At 36.8% G+C, this 12361-nt stretch overlaps 1 protein-coding gene across 1 annotated transcript in view; it reads right to left on the bottom strand.

Moving 5' to 3' along the window:
- The window catches only part of LOC105034243 (putative DUF21 domain-containing protein At3g13070, chloroplastic), a 54588-nt gene extending 51956 nt beyond the window's left edge, over positions 1-2632 (bottom strand). Inside the window, exon 1 of the mRNA XM_073251411.1 lies at positions 1842-2632. Within this exon, the coding sequence (XP_073107512.1) occupies positions 1842-2426 (585 nt within the window). The 5' untranslated portion in view covers positions 2427-2632. The remainder of the gene's footprint in view (positions 1-1841) is intronic.
- Positions 2633-12361: the final 9729 nt, after the last annotated feature.

Genomic DNA, 12361 nt, shown 5'->3' with positions numbered 1-12361 from the left:
TATATAATCTCAGAATTGTCAAGAAATTATCTACTTCTATGAAGAGCTAAAAGACTAGGCCCCTAACCAAAAAGTCAACCACTTAACCAATATTTTATTATGCTTGAAACCTCAATTAACAAGCTGATGCTTCATAAGATGTATTCCTCCGTGTTCATGTGCTCCTTTAGTCCTTTTTCTCCATTATTGGAAGGATAAAAATTCAAGTTATGTCACTTGGAGGCATACTCAAGAACACATCACTAAGAAGACTTACACATTCTGCACAACAATGTTCCACAACCTTTAATATGATAAAAAAGGGAAATTATTTGGCCCTGCATACTTCTTACTTCATTTTGAACAACATCAGTCTCGCCTCATCTTCCCCAAGTTCCTTTTCAAGCTCATTTCACTTTCTGAACATCAAGGGCAAGCATAATCCTTAGCTACCAAAATTAGGAGCAATGCAAGAGCGTGTGCAGTTACTGGTACAAGGAAGCTAATATTTGGTAACACTTTAAGCAAGAAAGTGCTTAGGAAGTGGGTGCAGATTCAAGATTCTAAGAACTATCTGAAATGGATACATTATCCTCGGTAGAAGATTCCAGCCACTAAAATCTAACAATTTTAGCTCCAGTTCAAAATCTCTCAGTTCTGTGAATTGCAACTCATATTAATAGAAAAACAATCTTTTATTTAATCAGTGCCATACTGAACAATTAAGATGTGACTATTTGCTGATATACAATAGAATTGGTCAAGTGCTCTAATAGGCTTGTAAGAAAGGTAGAATTTAAGGAGAGATCTAAACTAGCAAAGGGATTCTTTATATGGCTCACTCTAAACAATTTATTAAGCTTAAACTAGTAAAATGCCTTATATGAAAAATCAGAATTCCTAATAAAATTCAATTTACGAAGAGATTCACGTCCTCTCCAGTGGCATAGTGGTGACAATGGGGGCCAATAACCCACTAACATGACCCAAACCTGACTCAAGATATAGGGTTTGGGTTTAAAAAAAATAAGACCAATGAACTATTGGTTTGGGATTGAGTCCCAAAATCAGAACTATAGTCTTAATGGGTCACGTTGGGTTAATAGGCCAAATCATACGTGAAACCGAAGCTAATTTTACAATATATTCCTGTATTCTTATATAATACGTTTAATATTTGTTTTGTCATTGACGCGTGTCAACTGAAAAATAGTTCTGTCCTCCATTTTTGTCTCAAAAGTTTTAGGTACTTCTCCCCATTATCTAATGGTGAAGGCAAGGGCACCTATGTCAGTGAGTGTTTGGACGACAGATGAGAAGGCAACAGTCAATGGTGACACTGTGCACCCTTACTAGTATACCCTAGCCCTTCCACGTTGCCTCACTGCTAAAACAGAGCCTAGTTAGGCCCACAAATAACGAAAAAACAACCTGAAACCAAATTAATATCCCATTAGTTTTGATTCTGCTTTGGATATGGATGTAGAGTATAAGAAGGGGTTTCATGTTGGATTTGGAATTTGTGCATATGATTTGCATTTTATTTGGATATAAAGGAGCCCAACCATTTATGACACTCTTGCCAATACACATTCTTTTAAAACTTGAAATGTTTGTGACCATGTTGAATAGGTTAAATGTAAGTTTTGAAGTATAATAACTAATCAGAAGGTACAGTCCATCAACAATGGTGGTGTCACAAGCTTAGTTGTCTGGCGGATACTACTACTAATAACTAACAAGTAGTGTTTCCATGTTATTTAAAAGGAAATTTCTTCTTTGAAAAGGAAAAAAGAAGTCGGTTTAAGGCCAAAATCAATTTGGTCTACTGGTCTTCTCAGAAATAACGAAACAGCGCTAACCTTCCACGGCCACAGTGTTGTGATCGAGGTCTCTGCCATGGAAAAAAATGCGGAAAGACCCAACAGCGCCGCCAGAACCAAGCCCTGCTCTTTCAACACTTGAAGAATCTGCATCAGCTTCGGCCACAAACCACCAACAATCGTTCGACCCGATCTCAAAACCCCAACCCCTGCACCCGCGACACCTTCCGCAGCCAGAACACTTTGGCACCTCACCACAAATAGCCCACAGGCGATCGCAGTCACAACAAAACCGATCCTGCATCTCACATTCTGATCGACAGCAAACACCTCGCGTGCATCATTCTTCGAACAAGCCTCGGCACTCAAAATACTAGGCAAATGCGAACTATCGCATCCTTGAACTGATAGCGAGCGGAAACGTGGCGACAGAATTCTAGCAAAGATCCGACAGGGGACTCTACGACTCCGATTGAATTCAGTCAACAGCGAAGCTTTGTGGTGGTGGCCGAATCCAAATCTTGCTGGTCGACCGAGAAACGAGGCTTTCAGCGCGAGATCCATGGGGGTCGGGGCGTTCGTTGGAGGTCGGGAAGATCGGATCGAGGGGAAGAAGAGCGGCATCCTACTAGGGTTTCCTCCGAAACCCTAGAAGTTGGGGGAAGCCATTTGATTGCTACCGCGGACAACAGAGCGCGGCTCCTTTTTTTGCTTCTTTTCGTTTTTTTTGTTTGGAGAATGGAGACCCTGGATGTTTTATAATCTCGGAATTAGTTTTCAACCCAAATATTTGTCGCCCCCGTCCCTCTCGCTGCCGGGGCGTCATATATCTATATAACTACTGTTTCCAGAATAAAGATCGACGATAATCGCGTAGAAGCCTCTTTTTCTTTTTCTTTTTTTTTTTTTTTTTTTTTTTTTTTGGTAGAAGTCGTAGCAGCCCTTCGTATTATCCATTTTGAGCAGAATTTTAGGTCTTAGAATGTTAGGTAATCATCATCGGATTTTTTTAATATTATTATTTTAATATTTAATTTTAAAAATATTTTTATTTTAAAAATATTTTCAGACGGTGGCTACGTGATTGAAATCGTGGGATGAACCCATGGTATTGGCTCCATGTGGCCAAAATCGTAGGTTCACCCCACATTTTCGTATTGATGATATGGCAAAAGAAATCATAATTTATTTCAGTGAAATCGCACTTTCAAAAGATAATTGCTTCTTCGTCCACCCCCCGCATCCTGGACGCCAACCATTCTTCCCACCTCTGGACCTTCGATTCTTGTTCTTGGGCCCCCCTCCCTTCCGAATGATGACTTCTTTCCCACCCTTAGATGCCCCTAGTTCCTGTTACTAACCCTCCTGCCTCCCGAACGACCAACCAACTCTTCTCTTTGAACTTTTTTACTCGATTCCCAACATCAGATTCCCTCTCATTATCGTCGGGCCCCCAACGTCCTGAGCATCCGACTCCTATATGATCCGGTCCAATCTTGAGCGCCTCCCATCCGATCTTGAGCCGGCCGATCCCGATCTGGCCCCCATATGGGCTCGAACCGTCCATCCCAATCCAGCCCCATACAATCTGAATCAGCCCCCCTCTAGTCTTGATCCGACCCCCTTCACCTCTGCTGCACACTTTTCCAACTGGCCTCATCTTCCAATAAGTATTATTTATTATTTTTTCAGTCAAAACTTTTATTTTGTGATGTATAAATTTTGCATCTATGTTCCACCACTACCTAATAGCAAACCAATGTTAGACATCATGCATTTCAGAATTTAAAGCTGAAAAATACTAGTTTTATATACATCAATTTTGAAGAAAGGATTCCTATGAGATGGCTCTGGGTGAGTTTCTGAGCACCTTAGTGATGGCTGATGCGGTTGGTACGACAATCGCTATTTGATTTAAAATGTGTTTTGGATTATCCATAGATCGATCAGGGAATAAGGTTGGTCATCTACACTGATTGCTCTGCCAAATGGTTAAACAGTGAGAGCTCCAACTATTTTGAATTGGGTCAATATGGTTTTAGTTTTCTTGCTTTTAGTAGCTCTTTAAATTGCAAATAATGGGCTCACCACAACCATGAAGCTGATTCACGAAGGACCGAGGCTCTTGAAAAATAACTCTCAACTAAGAAAGCTGAAAGGACTATCTCAAGATTTAGTTATAGGAAGGATGATTCTTTGGATGTGCCTTCTCTAATGCCCTTACAATATTGTCAGTCACCATCTCTCATATGCAGCAAGCTTTTGGGCATGTCTGAATTTTATTTTGCAATGTATGAATTTTACATGCTGTGTTTTGATTTTGCTCAGTCAAAAATATATGGAGATCTGACACATCTGTCTATTGCTTCATTTCCCTTCTCACCCTTCCATGATACTTCTTGTAATGGCCATACATTTTCTTAGGCTAAAAGTTGGACAAGATTATTAATGCTAATATGAGAGACATGTTAAAAGACATGTACTGTTGCTCATATACGAATCGAATAGTTATTCATCCATAATTTCATATATTTTTATGTAATAGATAGTCATATTATGTAGATGCTAAAATTTGTATCTATATTATGTAGACATGCTATTTGGAAACTTGACCTTTCTTGTTTTCAAAATAATAATTGGAGTAATATTAATTAGTTATGATTATTTAGATAATTTCTTTTTGCTGAGCAACAAATCAATGGGCTCATTTCTTAGATTGTGTATCTCAAAAATTTGAATGAAGATCACCATAATGATATGTTGTATATGTTAAGCATGCTAGTTTAATATTTGTGCTAAGCATGATGTAAATCTATTTGTTATATGTAGTAGAAAATGGAAGATATTATCACGGCATTATACTATATAAATGGTGCAATGGTTAACGGACCATATGGCATAGAGTACAGTGGATCTCCTCAAAGGGCAATTAGAATTAGATATGGAATGAAATTTGAAGAGTTGGAAGAAAAGTTATGCAAAGTCTTCCATATAGATAGTACAAAGAATAGATTAATGATAATATATGGATATTCACAGGTTGTACAGCCGACAGTATTAAAATATGAGTCCATTCCAATTACTGATGATGAAGATATTGAGATTATATTTTTAACTATTAGTTCGCATCAATGTTTATCCAGTACAGAGTTGTAGCTAGATGTGCAACCCATTGAAGACACTGGACTTGTTCTTGATAGGGACGATTATCAAGTAGTTGATAGGGACATAGGAATGACTCAAGTCAGTGAATATATCGGGCCCTCTAGTCCATATGTGATTGATAATTTTTCAGCAACTTAGAGTTTGAGACCACCAGAAGATCAGCTTCCTACAGTGGACATTGATGTGCCATGTACTATAATCAGACAATCTTTAATTTACATAGTTTCCGACGATACAGTTCCTATAGACAATCAGCTATTTGAGGAAGAAGATGTACCAAGTAAAGATGACATAGACGATGACTCCCAGCAAGTTGGTACATCGAATGATGGAGGGTGCCCTCTTATTGTCGAGTGCCCAAATTTGCCAGGGTCTGAAGCTCTTTCTATGACATTCGGAGGATTGATTGGATAGCTGCCGATATATCAATATCTTCTACAATGCACGAAGTATATATCAGCTAGGAAAGGAATGTCGAGTTATGTAAAGGACTACATTTTGTGGATAAGACTAGACTGCAAACTATAGTAAAACAACATTCCATTGACTGGCATCATGAATTTAAGGTTGTTGAGTCACAGCCAAAGGTTTGGATGGTTAAATATAAAAATAGAGCGTTTGGATGCAATTAGATGCTTCAAGCAATTAAGAGGTATGATTATTTTGAAATCACAGGCATGTTAGTCTGCATATTTGTATTTCGGTCACGTTTTCTTAGGATCATTCCGAACTTGATTTGAACTTCATCATCAATGAAATATAGGATGTTATAAAAGAAGTATCCATAATTTTCATCGTCACCATTGGTGTAATCATAAAAAATAGATTCAACTACACGTCTGGCTACAAAAAGCTATAAGAGGCGAAGTAGAAAGCAATGGCCTTAGTATATGAAAATTAGGATAAGTCATATGACTTATTGCCGAAGTGGTTGCATGCTGTAGAGAAATTTAACCTTAACTCTTGGATAAGTTTATTAGCACTCCTATGGGTCATCCAACATTTATTGCTTTCAATCGTGTGTTTTGGACCTTCGCGCCATCGATTGAAGGTTCAAATACTATAGATTAGTAATCAGTATTAATGCTATATTTTTATATGAAAAGTACTGAGAGAGATTAATAATTGCAACTATTATTAATGAAAACAACCAAATTTTTTCTCTTGCATTTACTATAGTAGATGGAGAGTCTATTGATACGTAGGATTGGTCCCTCACTTGTTTGAGAACCTTTGTTACATCATGTCGAGACATCTGTCTGATTTCATATCAGCATGCATGTATATTATCAGCTATGTAAAATGAACATCTTGGTTGGCAACCACCCTATGTATATCATGTGTATTGCCTGCTCCATGTAGAGAGTATCTTTAATTCAAGGTTTTGTGATTCAAGATTGAGAGATTTAGTAAAAAGAATAAGTATGCAAACACAAATCAGAAAGTTCAGTAAGCACTTGAGGAAGCTAGAACGGTTGAACTCGGAAGCCATTCAGTGATTGAATGAAATTTCATTAGAAAAATAGTCTCTTGCACATGATGGTGGTCAAAAATTTAGAATGATGACTACTAACTTGTCAGAATGTTTCAATAGAATTCTAAAAAATACTCACTTTTTATCGATAACTTCATTAGTACAATTGACTTTCTTTAGGCTTGTATCTTATTTCGATGGTTAATGTGGTCAAGCAGAGCATGCATTAAGTAGAAATGAAAGATTTATTTGCTACAACTTGCATGATCACTAATCAATTCAAAGCCACATCTTATAATGTTACAAGATTCGATAGGATAAGTGAGGTGTTTCAAGTGCAAACAGCTTCCCGTGGGCTCTATATGAACAAAAGCAATAACACTCATGTGAATAGCAATGCAAAGCTTTCATTATACATTCATGTAGTCAATTATAATAAATGAATAAATTTATTTTTTAGCAATCACATTTGCATGCAGATAATATAGTTATATGAGCATTCGTGTACGTGCCAGAAATGACAATGCCATCATTTGTCATGTTCACATGTTATGGCTGCTTGTGCTCATGTTTCAATTGATTTCTGATGATATATAAATTGGTTCTATACTCTAGATGAGTATCATTGCATTTATAGTCATAAATTTCAATCGATCCCTCATGCAAAGTATTGATTGTAACCAATAAATGATATTTTGATAATACCACAGAAAGAATAATTACGATGGAAGAAAAAGCCATGATCCTCTAGATCTAGGAATGAAATGGATTGGACAAAAATCGACACTAAAACTAGATGTCGACTTTGTGGTGAAGAAGAACATAGCAAACGGACATACCCACAAAACCAAGAATGAACTTTGGTGGAAAAATTAATAGTGAAACTTTGTGATTAATGGTTTATCTTGTTGAATTATAATCAAACTTCACTGCTACTTTGTTAATGGATTGTAGATAAAAACTATTGAACTTTATATTTGATGTTGTATCTTTTTGAAATGTATTGAGACTTTGTTTTACTTTTTTTCTATTAATGTCGGTAGTATATTGTATCTTATGGAGCCAGGTCCAACAGATCCCATGGTGTTATATGCATAGGCTACCCATCGATCGTTGGCCATCTGGGATGGTCAGGTATGTATTTACATATATCGTCTATACACTTTATTTGCATTGTCTTAATATTAATATTTTGATTTTTTTATCTTGATAGGAGCTTGTCTTCCTTATGTGTTGATAGAGGGAGCTTGCTAGGACTCGGACGATATGGCTGGATGCTCGTATAGTGCCATATTTGTAACAGCCAGATTTTATAACCTTTATCATGTTGGTTTTATTTCACTAGATTGGCATTTGATTATTATCTTTGTAGAGCAGTGGTGTCTAGAGATCCACACATTTCACCTGCCATAGGGGGAGTGCACTATCATACTTGAGGACATTAGCATTCAGTTAGGTTTATCCATTGACGGCCTACCAATTATAGGTAGTACATGTCAGGATTGATGGCAGATATGTTTTGATTTATTAGGTGCTATCCCATCCCCGGATAAACTCAAGGATTTTCGATTGAGCATGGTATGGTTAGTAGAGTACTTCGACAGACCAGCTCCTGATGCAGATGTTATCGCCATACAGCAGTATGCTAGGACATATATTCTGTAGTTGATGAAAAGTTGTCTGTCCATGAATAAGTCAAACAACCTTATGCATATCACATTTTTATCACTGCTTATCGATTTTGAGGCTGCGAGACACTATAGTTGGGGTAGAGTGGGCCTAGCTTGGTTGTATAGAGAGCTTTGTAAGGCAAGTAGGATAGATGCATATGACATCACTGCATCTTTGATTTTACTTTAGGTCTGGGCATGGGATAGGTTTTGTTTTATTTATCCTTGTAGATTAGATCGACCCTATAGATTAGATTCTATTATGGATTTACCTGATGGAGGTGCATTACCATGTGGTCCGCTAGCCATGAGGTTCGTACTGATATTATTATTGTATTTTTCATATCCAAGCTACTTTGAATCATATATAACTGATTTATCTAATTTAATTCTATAGATGGAGAGATGCTTTCTCAGTGACCTAGGTTTCCACCCATGTATTGATGACATATGCTATCAGCTCGATCATCTTAGAGCTGAGCAGGTACAATTTAACCCACTACTAATAAATATTATAATTATATTTCGAATAACTTTCAGAATACTTATATTTAATCGCGTTCATAAAAAAGATTGTATGACAGCCATATACTCCTGAGGTCCTTGCACCTCTACTAGATAATTACTTCAATGGTTAGGATAAATGGTGATCTCGAATGCCACTTCTCTACTTTTGTATTGTAGTGGCATTTTCTGGATAGAGTGATGTGTCAGTTTGTAATCCAACAGGCTGTTCCATTCTATTGTGACATAGATTCTAGACTACATCATATCGATCTTAGAAAATGGATTGATCATGATTGGAGTATCACTCATCATCAGTTTGTTAAGCTCTAGGAGAGTTGGCTAGATCATGTAGTGGATAGTCCAGTAGTTGAGGACACCATAGGCTATTATGACCCCTATATGGACTAATATCATCAGATTACTTGTCGATTTATTTTTCGTGGCAGTGTGATGTTCGACTATCTGATAAATATTAAAATTTATTTTCGTATTTTTCTTCATAACTTTATTATTATTGTTCATAATGGATATTACTTGCCTAAATCAAAGCAACAGTCTTGCAAGAATTCGTCATCTTGCTCAGTCGGACTCTGTATCCACATTCGAGCACCAGATCCAGAGATATGCACTTCAGTGCTCCATGCCGTCAATGAGCATGGTCATATCTTTGTGTATATGTACGATTGGGGCTGCAACACCCATGAGTGCACTCCTTTACCTTATTTACATCCATCGTTGTTGGGAGCACCAGTGGCTTTGCAGAGACGAGAGAGTCGACGATGTACCGACTTAGACTTTTTGATTCTGGACTTCTCAGGATTGAGTCCATATATGTCATTGGGCACGTATATGCAACACAATATCATCCAATTTCAGTCCGTTGAGGAGAATACGACACATTTTAAGTATACGGCGAATAAGATTAGCCATCAAGGAGTCTCGTACTATGCAGGAGTCTAGATAGATGAGGGAGCTACACAGGAAACTATCACACAAATTGAGCTTGAAAGCCCTAGTGAGGCTCCACTTATGGGTCGTCAAAAGCAACCTTCAAGGAAGAAGCAATGACCGGCATGTGGAACATGATCTTTTTTTCTATTATATATATGTAGTACATGGATATGATTTTTTTTCAATACATAAAGTTGTAAATTTTCTTACTTCTCATGTAAGCTCAGGTATTATTTGTCACCTATCATGTAATGTTTAAGTATTACATATTATTTGTGATTGTAATATTCAACTCTTATTTGTCGTTCGAGCATTATTTGTTGTCCATGTGTTATTTATCCTATTTGGGATTTTAGGTTTGGGTTTTACACTTCAGATTTTTGGGTTTGGGATTACGGTGTTATAACTGGATTTTGAGTGCGGGTTCGGGCAAATTATGATTCGAACCATCCAATTTGGGTTTTCGACTAGTCGAGGAATCGAGAGTTTAGGTTTGACAAATTATGAATCAGTCCTATTTATTTTTTTGGATAGTTGGGTCTCAGGAGTTCAAATTCAGGATTTCGATCATTATCTGAAAGTTGGGGTCCATAAGTTTTGGTTCGACAAATTATGATTCAAATCATCCTATTTGGATTTTCGACTAGTCGGGTATCGAGAGTTCGGGTTCAAGGTTTGGATCATTATCCAAAAGTTCGGATCCACAAGTTTGGGTTCAGCAAATTATGATTTAAATCATCCTATTTGGGTTTTCAGCTAGTCGGGCATCGAGAGTTTGAGTTCACAGTTTCGGATCATTATCCAAAAGTTTGGATCTGCAAGTTTGGGTTCAACAAATAAGACCCAGTCGGATTGTCCTATTTAGATTTTTAGCTTGTCAGATTGGACTACCTAAACCGACCATGCTCGACCAACTGGTTAGACTGAATCGATCGACTAGCTCAGCAGCCCTTGCGACCCAAAGAAGGAAACAAGGAGGTTGACTATCCTAGTATAATTTTGGCTTGAAGCAGTCTACCACTTCAGTGGTCTGGTTGATTGCTTTGGCATGATATGCATCAGGCCATTGAAGTGGTCGATCAGACCACTAAAGCTGTAGATCGCTTCAGCGAGCTGTTCAGTCACGTGTGATTGATCACCTTATTTCGATCTTACAGTCGACCAAACGACTTACAGTCCATCGAAATAGATCGAGGAGAATGGTTGAATGGAACGATCGATCTCATCCGATACGGTCGACCTTTCCACTATCCCAATCGATTGGGATTTTTGTTTTATTCCCCTTACTATTTTTTTTCTATAATTTTTTTTTCTATTTTTTTGGGTTACATGACTTTCAATGCCATCCGTAATGATTATTTTAATGCTTCCAAAACTAATACTCAGGGTGGAAAACAGAGTTAATTATGACAACCACCAAGCATCTAGGAAGAAAAATAGTACTTATATTAAAAGAAGTAGACTTTCATTTTTCATAATTTCATTTCACAATTAAGTTGCCACCAAAAGAAAGAAAATATTATCATGTGGAGGTGGAGGGAACTAATACAAAAGATACTGCAACCAAAAGCTAGACTTAATCATCCGCTTAGGATCCTGTGGAGGTGGAGGGAACTGATGATAAAAATGCTATATGAAGTGATCAAGTTGTACAAAATTCTGATCTATACATACAAATCCCTCCTTAACAGATATCTCCAGTGCATTGATCCGAGCAGACAATGCATGCAGATTAGAAGATTGCAGATCGGACTGTATAGAATGACAAGGTTAGTCTCTGACGGTATGTTGACTTTTTCTTTCACTAGCATTTCTTTTTCATCTATGTCAGACATATGCCTCCATACCCCACTAGTAGATACATACCCCATTCACTTCAGAGATGGTTGACTGTAGGTGTCAATGGGGTTGAGCTTAATAACTTCATCGTCATTAGCGATAGAGACATCAAAGGTCTTGAAGATAGCAGTCATAAAGTTTCATAGGATAAATAGATTTTGAAACTTTGAAAGTATTCATTTATATAATTTATCATTAAATATAACAAATTAACACTATCACTTGAAAGAATTATTCTGAAGAGATAGATATCCATGTATGATACATTATCCCTATAGCCTCCTCTTGGTAGAAAATTAAACATAAAAATTTGATGAATTAATCTATTTTCAGGTGATAACTGATGTGCAATAGGTTTACAAGTTTTAGCTAAACTATCATTCTTATAAATATTCTAATACAGCTTTGATAATCTAAACTTCTATGATTCCAACAAGTAGTATTGAAATATCTATCACCATCTGACGGAATACTTAAAATTTGATTGAGAACATTATAATCTAAATTGATAATTTTTCTTTCACATAGGATGAAATAGAATAAGCAGAACTACTAAAACTAAAATTACTATAGAAATATTTAACTAGGATAAGATATGTTAGCTTGTTGAGCGTAATTATAGGAAGCCAACCCATCCTCTCAAATAGAAAACCAATTCAAAAATCACTAAAATAATTTAAATCAACAATTCTTCCACCTACAACCTTTCTTCAAGAAAAAAATTGATAGAAAATTTTTGCTACACCCACTATTTAAAAATAGATCCTCATCATACCTAGATGTAGATTGTTTTCTTTTTTCTATTCGAGCTCTTTTTTCTTTTGAAATAGCTCCACCTTTTCTAGAAATCATTAGGGTGATTTTAGAGTAGGGTTTAGGGTTAGAATACTTGCTAGAAGAGAGACATGTTTGGCTAGAAGGGCTTGACTAGGTGGAATGGGCTTGGCTGAGAG

The sequence above is a fragment of the Elaeis guineensis genome, chromosome 2, assembly GCF_000442705.2.
Source record: "Elaeis guineensis isolate ETL-2024a chromosome 2, EG11, whole genome shotgun sequence".
NCBI lineage: Eukaryota > Viridiplantae > Streptophyta > Magnoliopsida > Arecales > Arecaceae > Elaeis > Elaeis guineensis.
This window is presented reverse-complemented; position numbering and strand designations above follow the sequence as displayed.